The following is a 27,048-nucleotide window of genomic DNA, read 5'->3' as shown; positions in this document are numbered from 1 at the left end:
CAATCTTTTCCAGCAGAGACCATGTTTTTCTCTCCTGTCAGATTTCTTGTTTCCTAACTGCAAAAATGCATATTCTCATTACATTCACTTGGGGTTTCACTCTGTTAATTAAAATAAGCTATTGTCCATAGCACCTCTAAGCTTGAATGACTAAAATACATATGCAGTGCCACAAGATCAGATTTCCAGCATCTCCTCCCACAATTATCTTACCTTATATAGATTTAAATGATATGTAAGGTCACATAATTTACTCATGACTCATGTCTTAATATTTGTTGCAACATGCAAGAAGTCTAACAAAAGGAGCAAATTCCAACATATTTAGACAATACATGAAAACGCCGGAATTTAATACTAAATACTAAGATGACACAATGCAGAGTATAACAGTCTTGCTGAATACTCAAGCAGAGGCACAAACTCCTTACACCTAATATCACATATAACCAGTTTTATAAGAGAAATTTATCTGAGCTCCTTGGCACCTGATAGCAATGATCCAGGCATATATGATCTCTCCTTATAAAATAAAGCTCCAGCTAGAAATGAAGTGGTCCAAACTGAAGTTAGGAGAAAAGGAAGAATCACTAGTCTCCAGAGGCACTGATTTCTCACAGATAACTTGAATACACTGAAATAAGAACCATTTCTAATCAAACCACAACCACAATTCTTCTATTTCAGGCTCACACTGTTACTGCAGTAGAACTACACCTTCATCACCTCCATGCTATCACACCTCTTATGGTCACACATCAGTATGCGTTTGTTGATACTGTGTTGTTAGGAAAGCAGAATTTTCAGTTTGCAATATAAACAGTATAGAAATTATATTTCACTGAATGAAAACTTTCCTTAGCTTTTAAAGGAATCATTATTCTTTCCTCACTTGTGTTTCTCAGAAAAATGCTGGTAGCGTGCCTTAATCAAAACTGGGAGATCACATCACCGCTGAAGCCCCAGGACCTGAACATTTCCAAGAGAAATGGCACCTAGGTTCCCAACACCCAGGAAATGAAAGCAATCAGACAGATCCTTTTTCTCTGTTACAACTCTGCATGCAGAGTATGCCTGAGGTGACCAGCTTCTGGTTCTTTCAAACAGACCAGAATTGCGACTAAAGCCAGAGAATAATATTTTAATTGTGCTGGTCATTAACATCTGTAGATTAAAAAAATTCAACACCAACGAATGATTGAAGAAAAGTTCTGTGTACCTCCACACTGCCTGTATGCTGTGGATTACTCAGAAATAATATTTGCAATTTGAACCTCTCTGAAAGAAATTAGTTAGGTGGCTCAGCTCTCACGGGTGGGATTACAGAATTAATCAGAAGCTGACTTTATGGTCTTCTCAGTGGCTGATTATACATATTTATTTGTTTATTCACAGCACATCTTTTACTTTTATTGCGTTCTGGCCACTGACTATGAATCAGTTGACACAATTTTCAGATCATTTTCTTTTACTGATTTTACTGACAGGAAATATGTTGTTGCTAAATGTGTTAGCTAATGAAATTCTAAGTACTTCAAGTCAACTTTATACTCACTGGTATTATACACTGTGCTAAAATGTAACGTTAAAGAACTGGCAGACTCATACTGCTGATAGCAGGGAGTGATACAGAACTTTTCCTGGTAATACCATCTGCCATTTCCTTTTTGAGAACATGGTTTCCTGGCAATCTAATTCCTATCAGGCCAGTTCCTGATTAAAAGACAAACCCAGCAATGGTTAATGTCTTCAGTGATAAGTATGTTCACTAAATCAGACTTCTAATTATAAACGGATTTCTAATATACAATGTTTAATGACTATCTATCCACCCGCATGTCATTTTTCTTATCTATTATAACAGAACTGAATTCAAATGGAAAGATTTAGCTTGTCTCTACTGAGTAAAAGGGCAGGATTTACAGCCTGCAGTGTATTACCCATCTCATTTGACGTAATTCAGCCAAGTTTTTGTTCCATCCTTAGAAAAATTCTAGACAGGAACAAATAAATAACACACTTCCCTTCATGCCCAGATTAATGATGTGTTTCTTTAATGTCATTTCCTACTCAAGATGGACGTTTCTTTTTATTTCTAGGTGTTTATACCTTGAAGACAATGTTCATACATATGATTTTTTTTTTTTTTATTTTAACCTTTATAATTATCTTTGAAACTCTCTCAGTTCTTTTCACTTTTAGGAAGTCTTGGGCACTGAAAATGAATTAGAAACAAGTGCAGTAAGAAATATAACTGCTTCCTCATGCTGCAAAGAAAAAAGATTATGAGCTCTCTGCTTAGTTATATTGACAGCAGCACACATCCAATTTTCAGTTCATTTGCACTATTGAGTTCTTCTCTCTCCCCCTCCATTTTCCGTCTTAGTTTTTCTGCAGACTTTCCTCACAATGGGAATCTGCTGGGCTTAATTCATCTCCAAGGTAATTTCATTAGATCGGCTACCAGCTTCGGCAGCCTACTTATCCGGGAAGTCCAAAGCCCAAAGCTGTGACATTAATCAGATACCGTGAGGCCCTGGTTCTGGGGGCTGAATTATTGATGTACGGTTTCGTATGATGCCTCATTGAAATACACATAGGAGTATCAGTGTCATACTTACTTATGAAGTCCTCACAAGAATTTTAAAGTGTCCAGGCTATCATGCAGCAATTCCTGCCTCTTAGTGGGAGCAGATTCTTTAGGAAAAAGTATACTCACTTCACATAATTTCTGCAACTACTTACATTTGGAAGGCTATGACCTGCCACCTGTACTATCTGTTGGATTGCTCAAAATTAAGTCTGCTTATATTTATGTGAATATTGGTCTATATTTCCTAAAGAGAATCTTAATAAAGGAATTCTGAAAGCCACTCATTCTGTATGTACATACTTCAACAAGAGGCAGCTGCTCTCAAAGTTGTTTGTTTATTCTTACTTCAGTCATGAACTGACTGAAGAACAGCTGGGGTACTGTAGGAGGTTAGACTGCAGTGAAGGCTTTGGGCAGGACTTGAAGGCAAAATATGTTTTTCACCAGTTTTTCCTACAACCTTTGATGTATCCATTCCTCATGAGTTTTCACAATACTCAATGATGTTCTTTAAGATTAGTAGGTGGTGTGGTTCCCGTTTGATATACTTTTCATGTTAATAGTTCTTATTTTAATTAGCTCTCATTACCTTTTTTGACTGTCATAAGATAAAAATATGTTGTACTTGTAGCAAGTGTAAGACATAACAAGGACTTCCCACTGTGTAACTGCACTGATCATCAGGCTTTAGGTTCTAATTATGCAACTTCCGAAGTATTAAGGCTCATATCTAACAATTAAATGATATTAAGGACAAATCTTTCCATTTAAACTGCTGTGAAGCTATATACATCTGGATTAACTTTCCTGAACACGCATGCAGGAATATACAGTATACATTTCTGATTCAGTAGAACTGAACTGTGTCGTTTTAACACCAAAGATGATTCTTATTTTCATGACTAGGCAAATCGACTGAGTAACTGGCAGGTTAGTTTGGCGGCATTAAAAACGTATGATCGTCTAACCCATCTCTTAAAAATCTCTCCTTTATTACAACTGTTAGGATCACGATATCAATCAAAGGAAGGAGAGGAACTGAACAGACTTTACTGTACGAAAAGCAGCAAGTGAAAATGAGAGAACATCAAGTAGCAATGGATTGTTTTAGGGATCGAGATTTTGATTTGAAAGTCAAAGCAGCAATAGTCAAAACAGTAACTGTAAGATAATAATAGCAAAAGTTCATCTTTTCGGATATTACTTTTAAAATATTGACAACTTAGAGACTGATGACAAAAAAAAAATCCAATTCCAAACCTCACAAAAGACTTGTAGACAGTCTTTTTATTGTTATTAGTTTGTAAAACATCAGTGCATTTCAAGGCTAAAGACATTTTATCAAGCTCAGAGGCTTGAAAGGGGCAGTTGAAGACAAAATAAACCAAACCACAAACCAAATTTTTTCTCCAGTGCCCTTAATGTGCACAGCCTTAAAAAAAATTAGTAAGGTTGCCTGTGAATTATTCATGACTATTTCTATAATGCATAGTGAAACTGGTAAAATGTTTAAAGGATTCTCCTATCAAACAAAGCAGAAGTGGTAAATTTTTGCACAAAAACCCAATACCGTTTCAGAGGTTTGTTTGCTTGCTTGTTTGTTTTGTTTTGCAATTATATAGGAGCACTTATCCAAAAAGCTGCTGGCTGCACATATTTATTCGAAAATTTGAAGCTTTGGACAATGTTGAGCATAGTTTCCTCTAAAGCACAGACTTTGGTATGTACGCACAATGATGACTTTGTTTATGTTCTGAGTTAGACTGGATTTTTATTAAATATGCAAAATACAAACTAGATTAAGTAGTTTTGAATGATACTGTGTTCAGTCTTAACCTCACATAGAGATACACAGTTTGATGTAGAACTCTTGCATTCCTCAGTGATTCTGTAGAGATGTTTAAACTGTGGCATACATAGTAATTTTCAGGAAAGTTTCACTTTAGGCTTTGAGTTTTAACCTAAAGTAAGAGTTCAAGGTGAAGTCTCATGGTAGTAAGAAGCCCCCAGAATGAAAACTAATGAGCTACAAACCAAAAAGAGTAAGAAAACAAATATCCCACCTCCTGGCTACTATCTGAACATGTGGAATATACAGTGTTCCAACATCCTTAATCTTTCATCCACTGGAACTGTTTTACTGATTAGTACTTTTCTAATCATGAGTAGAATGGGATGAGAGAGAAAGGGATCTCTATTTACATGGCTTTCTATTTACATGGACACTGGATGGATAATTTATAGTACTATGAAAAAAGAAATTCTAACTTTAAATTCATCTCAGTGAAGATTGCTGCAATATGAAGGTGAACTGTGCTATTGATACATGCAGAGGCAAGATGGTTTAAACTTTTCTGAGCATTAATGTTAGGGCGAGATAATCATAGAATCATAGAATCGTTATGGTTGGAAGAGACCTCAAAGACCAAGACCATCAAGTCCAACCATCTACCCAATGCCACCATGCCCACTAAACCATGTCTTGAAGGATGTCATAACAGTTAGAAAGTTCAACTAATTAAAACTAATTAAAATGCCAGAAGAAGAAATCTTATCTTTCTGTAACATGCATAAACTGAGATATATAAAGGTACAGTGTGTGTTACATTGTTACCTTGCCCCAGGCAATTTCAGCATCCAAATTGCTAGGCATCCCCTGCACAGCTGATCTCTTTGTCAATTCTGCATCTGTCGCTGCAAGCCATTCTGTCACAGCATTAATTTCTTTTCGTAGCTTCCGGGACAATTTCAAGCATTTCTCTAACTCTTGCTTTTTTTCTGTCACCTGCAGAAAGAAAACATGTGTTTCTTAACTCTTCAGTCAAACAGGTTTAATGATTTTTATGTACCATTTTCTATATGCCAGTTTTCTATAAAAGCTTAACTTGCAATTTCGCAAGCCAAGTTGCGCTTTTAATATAGTTATGTCCTGCCTTAGTTCTCTCAATATCTGTAATTTTGCTGCTAGAATGCAAACACCTGCAAGAAAAATATGTGCATAAAGGCACATTGAGTTTGAACTAGCAGCAGACCTCTGCAAACCTCCTCCTCTGTTTTGAAGTCCTGCATAGCAAATTAATTTGGAACAACTGAATTAACAGGCTTTCCTTGAGACACAAAATAGATGTCAAAACCCTTCAAAGAGTGTATTTTCACATAGATGGCCATATAGTGATATTGAATCCTCAAGGTTTTTTTCCATGTAGCTACTCTACATGGGGGAAAAAAAAGTTCTCTGCCTAGGAAACCCCAAAATCTTGAAACAGAAAAGTCACTGAACGCTGTCAAACTAAGGCAGCACAATTAAGTTTTCCATTTGCTGAATGTTTAGGATGTGAAGTACTATGGACAATCTCTGTTTTATTTGTTAAGTCCTTTTAGGTATATTACATAGTACCTGGAAGGAAGGCTGAGTATTTCTATTGTCTTGAGTGTCTTACGCTGCATTTTGGTATAACCCAGAGGAATAGGGGAAATACAATCTTCCCTGCAAGACCCCGAGCATATTCAGGGAGAGAGAGAGAGAAGGTTCCACATACTTAGTAGGGAAGGCAGACGAAATGAAGAGATCTCAGATGGGAACTTACACCACAATAAACGTTAGGCAACTAGTATTTAGAAAACACAAGTTAATAAATTATGTTGTGCTGAAGTTTAAAAAAGCCTGATCGAAGAAGGTGGATTAAAAGTGTTCCACAGGTCACTACTATTTAAAAGAAATTATTAATTACCTTGCATGTCAATTAGTAAACAAATGAGATTGTAGCCACTGATTTTTATTTAAGTATTTTTAAATAGAAAAAAATTGTCTACACTACTGCCAGGGATCCAGGTACCAGTATCTACTAAAACTATTTTGGGCTTTGACATTGTTTAAGTACAAGTAGTGGCACAATGATCAAATTGATTCCTAGCTCGACTGCCAAGGAGAGTTTGAGGTTTTAAAATGTAATAAGATGTTACTAGGTTAGGTACATGGCTTTTGCTATCCCTGAGTAAACAGATCAGATTTTCCCAGGGAATAAGCAATAAAGTGTCCCTGATCGTATATTATCACACTGTAGAGGCTTACTACTAAAATCTCAGAACATTTCTTCTTCACTGAATATGCTTTATGTGCTGCCTTGTATGCCAAATTTATTAAATGCGAGCTCAGAACTTAGTCAGGCCAAGAGGTATATCTCTGGCAAGGGCCATAAAACTCAGGTTTTTAGAGTTCCATTCACACGTGGACCCCGGAATTCACACAGGTTTTTCACCTCTTCTTCTGATAAGTATTAATAGTCATTGTAAATAACTATTGGCAGGTACTTAGCAGCAATACAATGCAAAGCGTACTACCCTAAGCGTGATTGCCTGTCTAAGAATTCTAAACACCTGCTACACTATACAATGAAGTTACCCATACATGCCCAAACACAGAAAGAATACTTGTGTTGCTAGATACATCACTACATTCCGTATATAGTATCAATAATACTACACTACATCCATATACATTGTATATATCCAGAGGTTAGTGATTAACCAGTTTGTTTGTTCTTCAAATTTAATGATGTGTTTCTGAAGAAAAACAGGAAACAGCGCCCTCTAAAGGCCTTCTGTATCATAGAGTGGTCTCAAACGTACCATCTCCATACATTTTCGCTCTATTTTAAAGCGATTTTAGCTACGTTAAGTAGTTTACTGGCAAGAATTCTTGGACGTAATAAATTAAAGTAAAATGAGAACAGCAGGTATTTAAAGCAAAAGAAAGGTATTTTACAGCCTTTTAGTCTTACAGCCAAAAATTCCTGTGCAGTAGTGGGATTGTGAGGGAAGACCCGACCTTGGAAGTCATAGTGCCTACTGCACGCAATGCCCCTAGGAGAGCAGCAAGAACATTATTACTGCCACTGTCTTTTAGAGTCCAGCTCCCTGTTCTCACAACTAACAAACTACATAAGCTGTAATACAGTTATCTGCATGTATATATGTATATGTGCTTGTGTCAGCGAGAGCGAGAATATGGGCAAGTGAATGCATAAGCAAGCACAGGCATGGAATATTTATCATAAATGCAACCACTACACAATGATATTCAAATGATATTTTGTTTTCTTGCAACATCATCACGAACCTATTTACATTGAGGACACTGCCAAAGTTTCAAAATTATCATTCACACTTTTAAAGCATATTGGGCTAAAAATGAGGTGCAAAATTCGATGGTCTGAACAGACAAAACTCATTCCCAGACCAAAGAGAGGGAGGTTTAAGGTCTGGTACTACCTAAGAAATTAGGACTATTAACAGGCATTTATATCCATATGTGTATATGCTAAAAAAAGCGCAATAAATTAAAAAAAAACCCTCACAGCTTCCCCTTCTTCTTAAGGGGAAGACTTTCTACTCTCAGAGAGTCTAAAATTATGATACCTAAAATATATAGAAAAAACAAAGTATGTACAGAAATTATGACAAATTGTAATAATTTCCCTGCCCATTTGACAGCACAACACTTCAGCATTGTTCAACATGTTTAAATTAAACCATTCCATATGCCTAAAAATGCGCTTATGGATTGTTTTAAATATGGGGGGGACCCCTGGAGCAGTACATATGAAATCACACAAGTGTATCTATGCTTGAAGACGTGTTTTTCCCTCAGACTATACGTTTCAGTCCTGAGACTTACTATTAGTTATAACAATTATCAGTTTTCTCTTAAAAAGACTTTGACTCAATGCAATCAAATAGGGCTGATAACGGCTAACTGATTCTTTTAGTTCTATATCTCTGGGCTTTTGTCACTCTAAAACTGTTAACTACCATGCAACTTACACAACTTCTAGAAGTGAGAAATTACATCTAGGACAACAAAGCTAAACACAGCGCTGCAGATTTTTGAGACACAGCAATTTGCAATACGGCTCACTTCAGATCACTAATGGCTTCCTAATGGCCCATTTTTATCCCTTCATTAGTTAAAAGTGGTCTCCTTCAGCAATGGCACCCGTCTGCTGTTATGTTAAACATAATGTAGGACAAAACAAATACATTATCTAATCTCAAATGATAGCTATCCACACCTTAATAAAGCAGATTCTTCAGTTTCCTTGACACTCAAAAGATTGATGTCTCTTAATACCTTTATTTGCTAGCAAGAGAGAACTGTTTTAATTCAGGTTCCCACATGAGTATTATCTCTGTCAAAAGTAACATAACAACATAACTTATTGTTTTATGATACTGTAGTCAGTGGGGCTTGACTATCATTATGTGTTTAAACCACATACTGACTCTCAGTATTACCATGGGCTCATTTTCCTAGCTAGTAATAATTTATGTTTTTAATAATTTATCATCTGACAAAATAAAGAGTTTACACTCTGTCCTGCTCCATATATTTGAAGTGTATAAATTTTAGAAATAAACAGACAGCTGTATCTGTCGTTCATGATCTTCACTCAGCCAGTTACAGCACCAAATTGACTCTAATCCTACAGGTTTTAGAAGTTCTGTGGATAGCTCTAATGAGGGCAAGAGGAAGAAAACAGAGTAAAGAGGGATAGTTGTTAACTGAATTGTTTGTGTGAAGTCTTCTTCAGGACAATGCCACAATTATTCTTCAGAGCTCAAAGGTCCTTTTAGAGCATTATACTTCAGGAGCAGGCAACACACTCCAGAGATAATGCAGACCCAGAATACAAAGTCTTTAGGGATTGATGTATGATTTTTTTTTTTTGTCACAGTCTTGTTAATATTGGTTAGTAGTCTGTCTTTCCTACTGTCTGTTTAGTTCACTTTTAGTAAAAATTGAGTAAACAAAACATTTTCCTGTTGGGAAGTGTAATAGCATTTAAGTGTATATGAATCCAGAAAGAAACAGACGATGTATATACGGAAATTTTACACAAGGAACAACAGTGCTTGGGAAATTAACAGGGATCAATTCTACAAGGTTAATTATATATTAATAACTTATCATTGGCACCATAAAGTAAAAGTCTGCCACATTTTGAGAACTATTTGTCTTTTTCTCTAGGTGAAGCTTATACAAAAGAATATTGGGAAAGTGTTCATGTAGTCCTCCTAATCATATGCCAACATTCACTAAGTGGTCAAACTGAGTACCGTGTAAGTATCGACCTAAAACAAACAAACAAACAAGTTGTATTCTGAGACAATACATTCCTCATTACAGAGCTCACCTCATTACAGAGCCCAAAGGATGGTAATTTACTTTTGCACAACATGAAGAAATTTGATAGTCCCTATGGAATGGAGGATGACAAATGACTGAATTCTAAGCAAGGGTTCACTGCTATCTGAGATGTATAACAATGGGATAGTTATTCCACATACTATAACTAAACAATATTCTCTGCGGCTTATGTATTAAGACACAGTGAAAAGGTAAGTCAAGATTGCACATGACATTTAAACCAGAGAATGGTTACAACAATAACTGAACACATATGTAGTCAAGAGTGCAGAAACAACAGAGTGCCTCCTGAGGGAAGCTGCAGTAGCAAGAATTTTTGGTCAACAGATTTTTGAACAGCAACAAATGGAAATGATATACTTAAAGATCTGTACAGTCAGAGGCAGAAGGAAATGAAAAGATTGAATTCTCTTTTTCATGAAGTAGCTCTTTAAGTAAAACATGAAAAAATCACAAACAAAATCTAAGTATTTTTCTGACTTGAAGTGTTTTGAAACAAGTGACTGAGGTATTACAATGAAACATCATCTCTCTCTGACCTCTAAAAAACAACAAACTAGTAGAAAAAAATTTAAAACATTAAGAAAGTATAATTTTAAATAAGTAATTTTGTATTTTTCTAGAAATTTATTTTTTCTCAGAGCAACTGATTAGCCATCCTGATGACTGCCTTTGCCTCCATTCTTTCTGTCCCACTGTTTGGAGAACATGAGGCCTTGAAAGGAACCAAGAAAAAACCCCGTTTAGTGACCATATCAAGATTATTCTTCACTTTGTCAGTCAAAAAGAGGGCATAGTTTTGTATTAAAAACACAGAGCTTACCTTTGCACCCAATTCATTATATTGCAACTTCAAAGCTGTAAGCCTTTCATCCAGTTCTTTCGGGTTCTCTGTCTGCTGCTTTTGAACAATCTGTCTCCCAGTTTTTATCACTGTTTCCACTTCAGACTTCACCTCGCTCAGGATTTTATATAATTTCTGATCAAATAGAAATATGAAAGTGAAACACCACATTAAAATAAGTAGAACAGAAAAGAGTATTGAAGGTATTATGAAGATGCACTAGAAGTCTTCACATTGTTTGCTGTATAAAAACATCATCATGCATGACTCTGAGCACCTTCCTCTCCCATTGGAAAGCTAAAGGAGCTGAGAGGTACCATAGTACATGACCTAAGGAGAGAGAGAGAACTCACCCTGAGTGTGTGCATGTATTAAAAAAAGTTTATAAGAAAAATTCATTGGTTTCTAAAGCAGAATTCAAATTAACAGATTCAGAACGGCCTATCTTTACTAATATTGGTTTCACAGACTTGTCACCCAAACCAATGGTAGAAATGAAATAGGTAAGAATGTACATGCCATCAGTAATTGTTTTAAGATATGACAAAGGTTGTTTTCAAACTGATTTAGATAATGCAGTATTTAAAACACATGTCTTCTGTCAACTCATACAGCTTGTTGGATGTATTTAAACTACAAATAGCCACTACACTCCTTTTAAAATCTGACAGTTTTTCATAGTACTAAATCAAGAGACTGGTAGGATAGAGGATTTCCCCTACATTTACTAAGTGTAATACTGCTCAAAAAATTAAATAATTAAAAAAAACTACATGAAAAGGTAATGTAATGAGGTTAAGCCAAAATATGTTATATAATTCACTGCATTTTTCTGCACTATTTCAATGACTAAGCAAAAAATAAGGGATAAACAGCTGTTCAGTATGTGATGGCAAGCAAGCAATCTGTAAAAACAATAGATTTCCTTAATATTTCGAATGAGTGATACTAAGAAAAATGAAACCTTCTTTCTTTCCGTATGCAGAAAGTTGGTATCATCATCTAAACATATGACTTGGTAACTCAAGCTATTTAACAGCCACATAAATGCACAATTAACATTCACGTAAGTAGAGCAGAAGTTGAATTTATTTTTCTAAGAATAAATTCTGGCATCGCTTGGAAATGCCACTAAACTCCACAGCGGAAAAAGACTCCACAGAGATACACAGTGTCCATTACCACATAGGTACATGAAGAATGGCAAACATGAAGCTGTTGAGAAGCTTTGCTGTGGAGACATCTAGCTTAATTCTGTATTCCAGCACTTTGCCATCCTATGTTGGAAAATAAACTTACTGTCCTGTATACTTAGACAGAACTGAAAAATAAACTACACTGTACTTTTTTAAGCTGTAATTTTTTGAGCTTTTCTTTTAGTAGCAGTATCTCCCACAATGTAATATCTGTGTCTAGTACATCTGGACAGTAAAGACGAGACTTTTTTTCCAGTAGATTTGACAACAAAAAAAACCCCAAGTACATTTTCTCCATAATCTAAAGTTAATTACCAAGGCAATTCTTCGCATGGTGGTTATTCTATTTACTTAAAGGTAGTGAGTATGTATGTCCAACTGCTTTCTAGGTGCTTAATATGATAAATAAATTCTTCATCACTGAAAGCCTGTCAACAAATTAGGAAGTTGTTGCACGATGTACATTGGTTAATATCTGATGGGATAGTATGGCTAAATTTTTTAAATAGAAACATTATGAGATTCTTTGTAGATAAAGATGCTCTAAAACCACTGTAAGTCTTCCACAGAATACGACAGGGCTGCAAAAGTTAGCTGTCGAGTGAAGATACTTTAATTCAGTACAGAGCTTCTAATTACAATGTCATTCTGATAAGAATATGGATTTAAGGGTAACTGCATTTAAGAAAAACCCAAGATGTAAAGAAATAACATCAACTTGTTCCATGCTTATTTTTTAATTTAAATTCTTACATTTAGATCTGAAAGATGTTGAGGGGAAAAAAAAAAAATAAATCTTCAGGCATTCCATCACCCCAGAAAAAAAACAGCTGAAGACAAGGATCTGATTGTCCCGATTTTTGCTGTTAAAATCTCCATTTTATTATCATAATGGTGTTCATCTTTATCTTTGCTTCCCTTCAACAGTAAAGGGGTACAGGATTACAGGGATATTAAAGGGATACATACAGCTTTTCCTCATATTCTTTAGGACATATTCAGGTCATCTTTTGCTATTGAACTGTAAGAAAGTCACAGCATGCCATCTCATGGAAGCTGTAATCTATGGTTTTCCTTTATGTTTTGTGTTCCCTGGCTAGAAGACACTTGTGCACTGCACCATCTCTTTTGGTTACCTCTTGGAGTTCCATGACTGTAGCATATTGTGGAAAATAGAGCCAAATCAGGGAGATAAACTTATATGCAAGATGGGAAGAGGGAATTAGAAAGAGATCCTGACTGTCCTTCTCACACAGTGAAAGTGCATGATCATTGTTTGAAAGTTCATTGAAATGAGAATGTTTCGATATTTTAATTTTTTTCCCAATTTTGTAACTGATACTTTTGTTTCTCATTCTGAATTCAGGACAACATTCTGTATTTTTTAGCTTTCTCCACATAAATCTCTATTTTTAATTTTTTGTCACTCATTTAATTAGCATCCCATGGTTCTGAGAGCTCTTTGCCATAACAGAAGAAGAGAACAACATATAGAAAGGAAAAAGTTTCTGTAAGACTGTTAGAACTATTTCACTGCGTTATTATATCCTGGGAAACTCTGAAATTGAATACAATTTTAAATGTACAATGTCCTTCTAACCTCATTTGCAAACAAGAGAAATAGGACAGGAAGGATCAACTCCTTCTCTCTATTCTTCTCTCCTTGAAAAAAATGAACTTTAACTAAAAAGGTTCCTATAAATTTAATCGTGTAACTTTGCTCTTAAATCTTTCTCAGAACCTTTTCTAATATCTCAATGACATTGTCATTGAAAATACTTTAAATTTGAAAGGCAGAACAGGCAGGCAACAAATAGAAAGACAACATCTTCAAATATTCACCATGCAATGATCCAACTGCGATTGTACTACTTCCTGTTCAACACTCTTCATCTCCAACTTGGGCACCTGCAATTTCACTTCATCTAAAATTCTTTTACATTCTTGTAGGCGTTGTTCAAAGTTGGCTGGCTTCTGAAACAAGCGAAACTTCATGGAGACATCCTGCAGCTTTTTCTGAAAAGTAAGCATGAGTGAGTAATAAACGTGAAATCAAATCATCACTGAAGACAAGTCTTAGACCTGTTTCAGAATACTTAGAAATCCATTATCAATCAGTAGTTTCTTATTCAAAGAATTTAAAACTTTTACAGAAAATACCAGCAGCAGAGAATCTTGGTCTTCACAGGAAAAAAAAAATTCTTGCATCATCCCGGGCACTGGATGCAGCACAGCCAGTGACAAAAGAGCCCATATACTCAACCGAAGAAAGGGAGAGTTCTTGTATTTTCCAATATGCAAAATGTTGGGAGGTGGGGTGAGAAGGGAGGTTTAACGGCTTGAGCATAACACATCCACCTTCTGGAGTGGACACTCAACTCTACCGTGTTGCTCCTTCTTGGTGTGATGAGTGAATCTTTTAGTCCCTCAAAGAAACCCGAGGTTTAGAGCATAAAATTGACTTGTATTTCCATTTAAAAAATCATAACCTAGAGTAAAAAGAAGTCATTTGAAGGCAGAAAAATCTATGACAAGCACGGCTTCTAATTTCACAATTTGTTATCTTTGTGCATTAATTATATTGCTTGCTCACATGATCCCTACCTCAGGAGGAGGGGAAATAATTAAAAATAAAGCAAAGAAAGGGCATTTTAATTATCTACTTGAACAAGAACTGATTTCTCTGTAGAAGTACAGAGCAAAGTACTAGTAGAATAAGTTTTTCTACTGCCTGAAAAGAAAGAACGAACGTCACTAAGTAATGGACAGTTAAATAGGAACTCAGCATCTGCAAACACACTTTTGATTATTTTTTTTGTCTTCAAATCCTGGACACTTTATACCAGTACAGTGCTGTCTGTACTATACAAAGTTGAGAGAAACTGTAATAGGGAATATAATTAGCCTATACCTAGGCATCAGTGAAAGCGCTTCCCACACCTATCAGATTTCTGTGAAGGAGGCAGGAATCATGAGCAGAAGACAACTCTGGGTAACACAGAAAACCACGTAGATTTCCAGCAGCTCCTTTCAACAACTTTCCTCATTAAATACTCTTAATGAAATTGAGATCCAATGGGGTAAGAAAGTTTTTTTTTAGATAAATAAGTGAACAATTGAATAAAAATAGGAAACAAAGGGTAGGAATAAGTGGTCTTATTTTTCTTCAGTGTGTTTGCATACACTAAATTAATACTTAATCAGTTTTTCATCCTCTTGTGACACTTCCACTTGATGAAGATCAAGTCTTGTGGGAAGCTGGCATTGCCAGAACAGTATCTGTTACAATTTGTGCTGGTCGATACATTAAAAATGATCGAGAAAAGAGAGAGAATGACAGTATTAATGGTAGACAAAATTAAAGCCATCTCTGAAGATTCACTGAAGGGACTGCACTATACTAAGGATCTGTAGGAAAAAACCAAGCAAATTATATTTGTCATCCAAAACTTAAGTAATGCACATCACAAAAGAAATACTAAGCTTGATATACAATAAGTGGGATCTAAATTATCCATTGGCACTCTCACTTGAGTGATAATAGATAACTATAACAGTTATTATATACGTACATTTACCTCCAATAGTTTTTTTTAAAAAAATTAGCTCAATACTTAAAAGCAGTCAAACAAGCAAAGTGGGTATTTGGAATGATTGGGAACATAAAAACCAAAAAAGAAAATACTTGTCACAGTATAAAAGTCATTGTATAAAGCTATCTTGTGCCTGAATAACATGTGCAGTTTTGATCACTCCATCTCAAAATATCTTATTGTAAAAATAGAAAAGTATAAAGAAGAATGACAGGACAATCAAAGCTCTATATCTAAAGGTCTTGATATGATTTAACATACTAGTCAGTCTGGAAAAGAGACAACTGAGGAGGTGTATAATTAGTGGTATGCAAAAAGTTGACCAGCAATGACTGTTAACTGTTTCTCAAAATTCATGAAGAAGGTGACACCAAGTTAAACTCTTATATAGGGAAACCAAAATGAGCAAAAGGAAGGACAACCTCACGTAGCATTCAGTTAAATTGTGTAACTAGCTTGTAATTAGCTGTTAAATGAAGTTGAGGATTCCAGCAATTTCCAAGACTTCAGAAAACATTTAGACACGAGCTTTCAAATATCTCTGACCCAGAACTTGCTCAGCTGCAAATGACTGGGAGCATCACTAAATGTTCACCTTACTGTACCTCGTCACTGTCTTCTGGCCACTACTGAAGATACAGTTTTGGGCTAAATGGCCCTTTGGTGAGAAGTAACATCAGAATTCTTAAATACTTAAAATGTGTAGTCAGCTGAATTTACTTCACATCAACAGTTGAATTGATGGCAATACTGACTTCATGGTCAGTAGACAAACCTGGCTGGCCTAGGTAAAAACACAGCAACAACTGATAGGAGAAAAGGACAGCCCACAACTAAGTCAGTATCATTCATTCTTGATTTGAGGAAAATGTCTTCTTTAGAAGCAAAGGATCCATAGTCATTCAAAAGGAAAACTATAGGCAATTAAATATTTTTCAAGATTTAACATTCTTTTATATTTTATTCCATTAAATAATGTTAAAATATCACTAGGAATTGGTAATGCGGTAAGGGAAGAGAGGCAACTGAGTATCTTTTTACTCCGACAAGTGTGTTTACCTTAAAAGACAGATGAAAGTAATAAACAAGAATGTCATTTGTCTGCTGTATAATTTCTTCCTGCAAAGAATTTACGATTCAAGTTCCAAAAATAGCCCTTCCTCAGACAAGATTTCACTTTCATATAACAATTCTTAGCCTAGTAGGGCTAAGTAGGTCTTAAATCACTATAGTAGAAATAGATTTTTATTTTGATAGTCATCTTTTTTCTCTGAAATTTAAAAATCAGAACTTAACTCTCAACCTACAGAAATCCAAAAAGCCAGGATAAATTTGGTCACTTAGCAGTTGTTTCACAATCTCATTGCAAATACTTATTTTCATAATTGTGTACCTTCTGTCTAATTAATTGAACCAATATTAGAATAAATATATGACACATCAGAAATATTACTTAGTGCAAAAAAAAAGAAATAAATCCAGTATTTACTTATAAGTGAGAATGCTCAGGAAAAAAGTAAATGAATATAAATCTTGTGAAATGAAAGATCATTTCTGCAGAATGATGGAAAAGAATTCAAGAGAGTTCACTGGCCTAAAATAATTTATAGTCATAAGTATTTGGAACAAAGGGTTCAGCTTTTACCCTTTTTGGTATTTGATGTTTACATTATGCATGTAAATTTGCTATTTTTTGTTCATATTTTATCTAAGGTAAGCAAAACAGATTCTCAAAATGACCCCACCAATTTGTCAAAATTCAAACTGATGCATATGGTCATCTAGAGAAGACTTCTGAAGAAAAAAAAATACTTGCACAAAGCTGGATTAAGAAAAAAAAAAAGGCACCTAGAAAAGGGTAGTGCGCTCTTGCATGCTGTTGAGTTTATAAATATTTAGATACAAAGTCATCTGATGCCTGCATTTCACTGATGAAATATGGGCAACATCACAGCTGCCATGGAGACCATCAGGAGGTGAGTTAGTGTGAAGGAAGACAGAAAAATAAGGAAATATAAATATTCTCAAGAAAAGCTAGTCCTGTAGATAATAGGAAATATTTAAAAAAAATTCAACTTGTTAATTTCAAATTAATTAACTATTAAAAAGCCATTGACGTTATCCATTAAAAAAAAAATACAACTGAAACTAAGATACCTAGAAATATTGGATAGAGATGAAGAAAAAAATGGCCTTGTTCACTCTTAATACCATCAAGAAATTATTTGTCTTTCCTAACAAATTATGACAATTTATTTTTCAGCCCAGGGAACTTTGGCACTAATGCCAAAAACAAAAGCAGCAAACCAGTCAAGAATCCATCACAGATTAACTGGTAAAATGGGTATTTTTCCTAAGTGTTAATTAAGCCTTCTTCACTTTCAAACAGGTGTCTCTACGCCTATTAAGCTAGATGAAATAATGCATTAGCTAACATTTTAAATTGATGACTGCGATGCACTGCTCAGCATAGATTTGTCTTTCAAATGCAGGTCTACCAAATATTTCCAAATACTTCAACATACTTTTAACCATAAATATTTTCAAATACCTCAAAAAGTATACCAAAAAGCCTCACTGTAGTTTTAATTCTTGCAACCGCAGCACATTCAAAACACCCCTTATACAGTGTCCCTACCAGCTGGTTACCTCAGCTCTGCATACCCTCAAACTGTTGCCAACCAGGTAGGAAGGCTGTAATAAAAAAAGGAGCAGTAAGAGGATACAGATGGTATGCTTTATCCACTCTGATTGCCTGGCTAGAAAGGAGCAGCTAAAACAGAAGAGACACTATAGTATGAAGTCTTCTTAAGGTAATAGTACTACTCATGCTGTTTGTTTGCATGAGTGAAGGAAAAATGGAGGAAATAAAATTCACATACCTGTGCCACATCAATTTGGGAAAGCACTCTTTTGGCAGCGTCTTTACCTCTGTTTCGTTTCTTCATTTCTTCCAAACTAATCTCATGGCTTGTTAATTCAGATTGTATTTTCTATTGAAAAACAAAGACAGTAATCAGCAGGGTTTGAAGAAAATGTTTATGTTGTTAGTATTATTTGGGACAGTTGATTTTGAAAGATATTAAACAGAAGTACTACACTATATACCAGACCATTAGAGGAAATTATTCAAAGAATTACTTGTTCACCACCCTGTAAATTATTCAGTTTAGTTTCTCTCAATCATAATAAAACCTTCTTCTGCTCAAACATATATAACTCTAACATTGTGACACTGACATAATCTCGCTAAGAAAATTGTGATTAAATTGTAGGCAAAAAATACAATTCTTTCTTTTGAAGGAAAACAACTATTAAAAATTAATCATAGAAAAGAAAAATACAAATAGAAAAGTAATTTGCTTTACTATTCTTGTATTTCTTATTATTTTCACAGTATCATCAGGCAAGTTGAGAGAAAACTGATCAAAGTATCCTGTATGTATAACACCACCTTCATCTCAGAGAGTGGTATTATATCTAAAGCAGTATATAATTTGTGGCATATTACTGACCAGAATCCATGCTGAGTATCTGTAGATATGCTAAAAGCATCATGACATACAGTTCATTAATACACTACTTTCATCTGTTTTCTAACAGATGCTTCTGGTTACCTCTTTCTGCAAAACCACTGTGCAAGGGTATGCAATGCATTATTTCTCTTAATTACTAGTCTTAATTTTAAAAAGATGAACAATGAAATGAGTCACATCTCAGCCTAACGTATAGAGAAAATAAGATTGTTTAGAGAGCATTCTAGTAACTTAATCTTTACAAATGGAAAGATCACAATTCTAGCAGACATAAAAAAACATATCTGAAACAATTTCAGAACTGTTAGTGGTTACCTTTGAAAATTCTCAAAGGATAAACAAAGTACCAGAAGATTAGAAAAATGAAGTTGAAGTACCCATCTTTAAAAGCACAAAAAGAGTATGTGCCAATGATGTCATACCTTTGCAAAAAAAGAAGAAAAGCATATAACACATGTAGAAGATGATGTCATAGCAGGAACAACATACAGGTAAGTCTCAACAAGAACTGCATACTTGGTTTTGGACACTACTCTTCAAGAAAGATTAACTGAAGAGTCCAAATGAATGAGCAAATCATCAGAGGATAGAAACATGATTGACAAGGCAAGACTCAGTAAGTTAGACATGACAAATGCAGTTGGTGCCGTTAAAACACAGTTAATGCAGTGTTCAGATGCTACGGAGATGTGTAGAGTGTGAGAACCTGTATAGTACAGAGATCTGCATAGATATTCAAATTTTATAAATAGCAAAATGTAAGCTTACACTTCTGAATAACACTTAGCAGCTATTCCCTCTTTGACCACTGATCCACACATGGCTGAACAAAATAATTCTCACAATTTCCAGCAGAGGAAAAGTAAGTGTAAATACCTTTAACATTTAACTATGTAGACAATTATGAATTCTTTGCCCCAAAACATTAGTCTGAAGGCAATGAAGCATGGCATTATTCTTGTCAAGTAACACATTGCACAACCGAACAACTCTGCCATTGTATCATCACATTAGCTTTCGTTTTGAACATAGCACAATGATATTTTAAAAACAGATTAATAACCATCTTCATTTAGAAAATACTCAGATGTGTGCTGCTTATCACTACAGAACTGAAATTATTCAAGGAGTTTATTGAAAAGGCAAAGTATATTATTTTTGCTTTTCTCAGAAACACAGTATTGTTCATTTATTCTCCACATTTCATTTTACATGAGTCTACAGGGAGAACAACAGACACGTGATTTGTCACATGCAGGTGAGAAGTGAAATAGGTGTATTTTCTGTCCCATAATATAAACTCCTGCCCCGTAATTGTTCAGACTAAACAGAAGTACAAAGTGGAGATTCTCTCTCCCATCAGAAGTTATTTAGTAACAAAGCTACAAATAATTATCTGAAAAATATTTTGTCATATAAGTGTAATATTTTCCGTACAGATTCATTTTCTTCCTGTCAGTTAAAGAGTACTTGAAAAAAAGTCAGCAACTGGCAAATTCTTGTGACAATGACTTCATTCCCTGTATTTTCTTGGTAAATTTAGAGAAATTAAAGAGACTTCATTTGGGATCATGAGATCAAGCATTCAAACAATCTTTCTTTCTAGCACATTGTTTTGGACTTTACCTCATTCTAGCTTTTTTCATCATTATACCTTGAGGAATCTGAACTGATTTATCTGTGCGGTTGCTGTTAGATAGTTTTGTCTGAACCGAGCAGCTTTAGCTGTACGCAAAACGAGCTGGGTGGCAGTGGCTCCCTAGCATTAAATTCTCAGTGCCACATGGTGGAGTAAGAGGCACACAGAATTTACATTCAAAAAATGATCCAAAGGAGAAGTTGTACAGCACATACTTAACTCCCCTTTCTTTCTGTCAACTTTCTGAATAAAATGAGTGGATCATTTCACTTAAAAAGTGGAGTTAAATATAATTTCGTTTTCTCAGATTCATTTCCGATCAGCTGAACCAAAGATTATTCCTCCTATCAATGCTCTAAACAGATTTGGATTTTTAAAGCAAACACACAGAGCTTCCAAACTCTCAACAGTTTTCTGATTATAAATTCTCCCATGTGTTCTTTTAGAAATGCAACACATTTTGCTGAACAGTGTGCTAAATCCCTCAGCATGGATACTGACCCCTGCCCAGAAACCACCACCATTGACTGAAAGATTCCCATTCCAGCTGTGCAGACACTATTGTAGGGTATCCTGTATAAATGAACCGTTTTCAGCTCCACAAAAGAGCTGGGCCAGCAGAAGCTCCACAGGAGATGTGGCCATTCACTACGTGCCTATTCTGCCGCTGGTTGGCATGGTCATTCACTAAAGGCATGACTCAGTATATTTACCTGCATAAAATGGATTGTTTATTCCCTTTCCCTCTAAGGATTTTAAAGAACTTCATGACAAATTCAGAGAACTTCAATATTTACATTAAATCTGTTCAGTTGTTAATTAAGTTTCTTTCATTAAGTCCCACTGGCATCTTAAAATAAAAGCATGAAAGGGAAATACTCAGCAGCCTCTATGCTGGTTTTCCCACAGTGGATAATCAGGTGAACTTGACATCAGACAATAAAATCTCAAGAACAAAAACAAGTTCTGCAAAAGCACTGAGCTGAATTTTTCCCAGGAAAGTGTGCTAATTAAGGTTGGTTTGAGTTTTGTGCTGCTTCTGTTGTTGAAGTTCTGAATTATTTCATTTTACGCAGTCTGTAATCATTGCCAATATCGTACCTGAGGACGCACATAAACCAGATGCGTCCATGGGATGTATGAAGCACCACCAGAAAATGCCACAATGTAAGGGTCCAAATACACCAGAAAAAAGCACACTTTCATATAAAATTTTTCTTACGTGTTAAAGTTATATAATTACAAGATGAGAAATTAAACTGATGCATTTTTAACAAATACTGATTTATATCCCATTTCATTTAAAAAAGTTTACAATATTCATATTTCAAGGAAGGAGAAAAATAATTCAAGAGAGTCAACTGATAGCTAACATAGCTTAGCATTCAAATTGAAATAATAATTTGCCTGAATCTGGTCCTGTTCTTATACTGCTGTAAGAAGCAAATAAATTAGAATCAGTTTCAAAATAAGACCAAATGCAATTATGATCCCGTTTTCTAAATATAACTTTTTTAATTGATGCACACATAAAAATATCTCCATGTACCTACAAGCACACACACACACGAAAAGCAACTGAAAGGTACATCTATCGACATTTTAATTCAAAAGACATGGAGAGCTTTATTTTTAAAGGAGATTTTCAGGGCTACATATATTCAGCTCTGAATATATTTAAGGTCATCTAAGCTACTCCATACACGATACTAATTTTTTAGAATGATTTAAAACTCTACAGGCATGCCAAAAAAACCCCAATTGAATGTCTTTTCTAAAATCATTATAAAGCATTTTCAACTTCCCTGTGGCCTTTTCTGTTTGTTTGTTTACTTCTATAATCTGACTTCCCAAATTTGGGTGGAATTTACAGAAAAGTTGCTGCACATAATATTGTAAACTATTAACAATTTCATACCAGGGATGTTTGGTTTTATTTAATTTGTATTTTTACCATTTTAATGCTGCAGTAAAGCAGATGTTATAGAAGAAAGAATGAAAGAGTAAAAATGAGAATTGGATGTACATTTTTATTTCAAAGTCTCAATAAACCATTTTTAAAGAATGGGAAAAGCTGTTTCAGTTAAACTTACATCAGCTGTAAAAATTGAAATATAAGTACATTTATGTGCACATCATGAAATAATTAACAATCCTGTCTGTGTTTCAATGATTTAGTAACAATCCCTAGGCCACATAATCAACTTTGTAAAAGAGGCATCTAAGAGTAGTGAAGATGATGAGTTTCTCCTTTCTAGGATGGGAACTGGATTTTAAAGAGTCACATTGTTTACCTTTGGCATTGTAAAATTACTGCATAGTCTTCCATTACATTTATAGCTCTTTACATCTTCTGGACAAGTATATAATATAAATCAGAAGGAAAACATAACTGTGCTAGAAGATTAGCTTGAACTTCTCAAAGTAATCCTACCTAAAATTTACTTGCACTTTCATACTGATCATGTTGCAAATCCCCATTATTAATACGAGGCTGAGGGACAAACAAAGACTCTTTGGTTGATTGAGAAAACCAGTAAGCGCACCAGTTCAACCTGTATGTAACTTACCTGTGCTTCCTGAGGGACCTGTGCTGCATCAACTCTGTCTGCAATGTAGGCTGTTAGCTGTTTGTCAATAACAGCAAGAGACTCTTGGATTAAGCGGAGGGTTTTGTCAGTCTCCTGGGCAGACTGAATACTCTGTTCAAGACTCTTTTGTCTTCTCACAGCCTAAAAACAATGACAATATTATCAATATTCACAGTAATAATGCATATAATACATTTTTTCCCACCTTTTTTTTCCAAAAAATGCAGTTTAAGAATCAAAAATAGTACTCCTGACTTGTGCTTGTCCACCTTTTTGTATGATAAGTTGCGCATCTTTTTGCCACCCATTCAGTTCTTTTTAGTAAGAAACAAACAAACAAAACCCCAGATTGCAGAGACAAGTTCTAAAAATGCAGGACCCCTGAAAAACCAATGCATGCAGTCAGGATTTCTACGGAGAGTGAAAGCTGGCAAAGCTGCATAATAAAACCATCCTGATAGTGCAGCCTTTCATTCTGAGGCATAGCGGTCCTCCTGATCTTATTATATAATTCAAGAGATTTTGTTTACTGAGAACAGGTTTACTGTCATCACAACCCCATCCGAGACAATCCACTTCAGTAAGTGAGAGGGATAAAGACTGTCTTGAGAAGGAGCTCTCTTATATGAAGTATAAATAGCTGTCTGGAACAGAGGCAATGCCTAGTCTCGAACAAAAAGAGACGGATCCTTGTCTTGTCTTGTCTGGGGACTTGCCCAATCCATTACCCCTCTAACCATAGTCTCTTTTAGCCTAGCAAGTTGACTGTTGCTCCTACTCCACTACCAGCGCCACAGTGGATTGGCTACCATCACCTTTTACACAATCCTTTTTTGGAGAAGGACGCCTTCCTTTCAAAGGAGCTCACTTTACAGTTTCCCAAATCAGAACAGTAAATTCTCCTTCCAAGTTGTCCTTAAAACACACGTATATTTAAACACTTGATGTAAACATGTCAGCTTTAACAACTATTTGTAACAGTTTAATATGGCATTTACCACGTAATAACTAACTTGGTACTTTTTTCCATCTGTCATTGTGTCCACCTGCAGACTCGTATTTTACATAACTACAGCTTCTGCCTACCAGAGTTTCTGCTTTATACAAAGCACATAATAATTACCAACAATCTCAAATGCAATATGGTTTTTCTCTGTACAAGCCCAGCCATAGTGCTGACCACAGAATAAAGTGACTAACTTTCTTTGACATGAATCAAAGGAGGAGGGAGAAAGCAAGCACTCTTTAAATAACATTGCCAGGTGTCCTGCCATTTTTCAAGTCAAATCACTCTTTTTCTCTTTGGTGAGCCAGCTATACTTTAATTTGATTTCATTCCTATTACAAAAGTCTTGCCTTGAACAAAAATCTCTCTCAGCAATTCAATGAGAATATTTATGTGTACCTTCCTCACAGAGCTCAGACTCTTACAGAGCTTCACATTTAACCAACGGAAAAGATTATTTCTTGTGAGCATTCTTGCTAGCTGTTTGACTTAAAGGATAGGGATCCAGCCAGTATTTACTATGTTTGTGTTTGTAAGCTGCTTTGTGCTATTTGAAAACAGCTGATCAGATAATCTTGTATCGGTGCCAGTTCCAGGAACCTTCTGTGGAACTGAGCAGCTTTACATTTCAGACCCACGCTGTCAGTGTTAATGGAAGCACCTGAGCCACTAAGGTATTATTACCCTACCAAATGAACCACTAAAACACTGTAACTTCACAGTACAGTACTAAGGCTTGTGACTTAAGTGACTTTTACCTTCATCTGACTTGAGATTTTCTATTACAATGTTCTCAGCCTGTTCAAAGCAGCAGGGTTAAAAACCACAGCTTCCATTTACCTTGGCACTGCTTACTACTCATTTGTAAGCCTGGATAAGATCCAGTCACTCTCTATCTTTCCATTTGCATCACTATATAGTAGACTGAAAGACACATTAGATCAGAAAACAGGGTCAGTAGCTTTCTACAGCCCACGGGTAAGGGCATCCTCCTGGAAGCATGGAAGAAAACCTCTCTGCCTTTACCGATCTCCTTGGGTAACTGCTAGGACTCACCTACGTGCATAGTCCATTCATACCGAGGGCTGCAGTGTCCTAATGTTCAGAAAAGTTCATCATTTAAAACCCTGAGAAAGTTCCATTCTTATTAGTCATTAAAATAAGCACCTGCATTTCCTGGAGAATTCAAAATACTGGACGCAAATTTGGTGCTAAGTCCTTCTGAAAATCTACTTTCATAGCACTACTTGAAGCTTAGAACCTTTGTTAAATGCTAACCCATGCTAACTACTATTTGCAGCTAGGCACTTGCTTAAGTACAGGTAAATGTGCTGCCAGCCTCAGGAGCAGACTGCACGCACGCAATGAAGTAGTTATCCTGCATGGAAACTCACAAAAAGTCTTAAACTTGTATGAAAAACATGTGGTGATTGAAAAATTGTCATCTCTGTGCTGATATCAGTAGAAACTATTTATATCAAAATCCGGTTTTAGAATACGACTGGAAACATTAAAACATTCCCAAACTCATTGATCAAATATTAAAGCACATAAAGTTAAGAAAGAATTAAAACAAACCCTTGCCTGAGTCTGACTGAATTTTTATGGCTGGATTTCAAACAAACACGAAGTCAGATAAATATATATGCATGCTTGCCATATCTTTCAGTGCACACAAAGTATGTACACACACACAAAGACAAAACATTCCCCTTTCAGCGTCCTCAGAGAGAATTCGATTACAGCCTGAGAATCTGTGTGACATTTTGCATCTTCCAAGTGAGGTGAAAGTACATCTTTTCCAAAAACCGTCAACAGTTTACATGAATGAGCGGATGATATTGGACCACGATGTGAATGCAGTGGTACAAGAGAGGAATAATTTTGGCAGCGGGAGCAGAACCACAGAGCCGAATGCTGGGAGATGGCACCTTCACAGTTGTGATGATTTCCTCAGATACAAATGGGTGCTGCTTTAATTTTTTGGTCTGTTTTGCTTAGTGGGAACAGACCCTGTCCTGCACGCTCACCTAAAGTCAAGCCTCTACCCTGGCCCTGTTCCATTCACACAACAAATGTAACGAAAAAGCCTTCAGAATAATCATATAAAAGGTAAAATACACTCATGTAATGTAAGCTATTTCTCCAGCACACAACAGCTGACTCAAAACCCTAATCCTCTTCACTCGGTAGGTCCCTGGCAGTATCACTGGCACTGCAGAATACTTCTCAGGTCAGTCAAGGGGGATGCCACAATATGGAGGAGGCTTCTCCCTCTCTTTCAGTAGAAAAGAGAGTTCGACGGAGGTACCATCAGAGGGCTTTACAACCAGGGGCAGACATACTACATGCTTACACCTGTGAGCCTGAGTTTCAAATTTGTTCTTAAAACTCATATGTCTGTGTGTGTGAAAATTTATATAAGCATATTTTGAAAAGACATGTGAAAGATGAAATTTTACATATCTACAATATGAAAATATTTTAATTTATGATGGTCTGTTTTGTGGGGTTTTGTTTCGGTGTTTGTTGTTTTTTTCTCCAAAAGATTATAGTTTTTCTATTCCTCTGTGGAAGAAATAGATGGTTTAACATTGCAGTGGATAAATGGATCTGAGGATGTAACAGGAAGCTCTAACTCTGCTATCAGATCATAGTCAATAAAGCTGAAGGCTTTGGTCTCTAAAGGGAAGTGTCTGACAGTTAATTGCTAAATAGAAAATCTCAGGAAAATAACCAACTGTCTAATTATTTCTGAGCCAGTGAAATGTTGACAGCTGTCAAGGAAAATAAAAACAAACAAAAAAAAAATCTGCTGTTAGCACTATCAAAACGAAAGAGAA

General features: G+C 35.6%; 1 protein-coding gene across 1 annotated transcript in view; it reads right to left on the bottom strand.

Annotated features, from left to right (window-relative positions):
- Nucleotides 1-27,048, bottom strand: part of LOC104163040 (dystrophin) — a gene marked incomplete at its 5' end in the record, with an annotated part of 102,405 nt that overhangs the window by 36,847 nt on the left and 38,510 nt on the right. The window contains 5 exons of the mRNA XM_009701920.1: nucleotides 5,208-5,378; nucleotides 10,624-10,779; nucleotides 13,683-13,856; nucleotides 18,316-18,426; nucleotides 23,179-23,340. Coding sequence (XP_009700222.1) covers nucleotides 5,208-5,378; nucleotides 10,624-10,779; nucleotides 13,683-13,856; nucleotides 18,316-18,426; nucleotides 23,179-23,340 — 774 coding nt within the window. The remainder of the gene's footprint in view (nucleotides 1-5,207; nucleotides 5,379-10,623; nucleotides 10,780-13,682; nucleotides 13,857-18,315; nucleotides 18,427-23,178; nucleotides 23,341-27,048) is intronic.

The sequence above is a fragment of the Cariama cristata genome, unplaced genomic scaffold (assembly GCF_000690535.1).
Source record: "Cariama cristata isolate BGI_N322 unplaced genomic scaffold, ASM69053v1 scaffold2796, whole genome shotgun sequence".
NCBI lineage: Eukaryota > Metazoa > Chordata > Aves > Cariamiformes > Cariamidae > Cariama > Cariama cristata.
The sequence above is the reverse complement of the archived record's forward strand: the minus strand, read 5'-3'. Positions and strand labels throughout refer to the sequence as shown.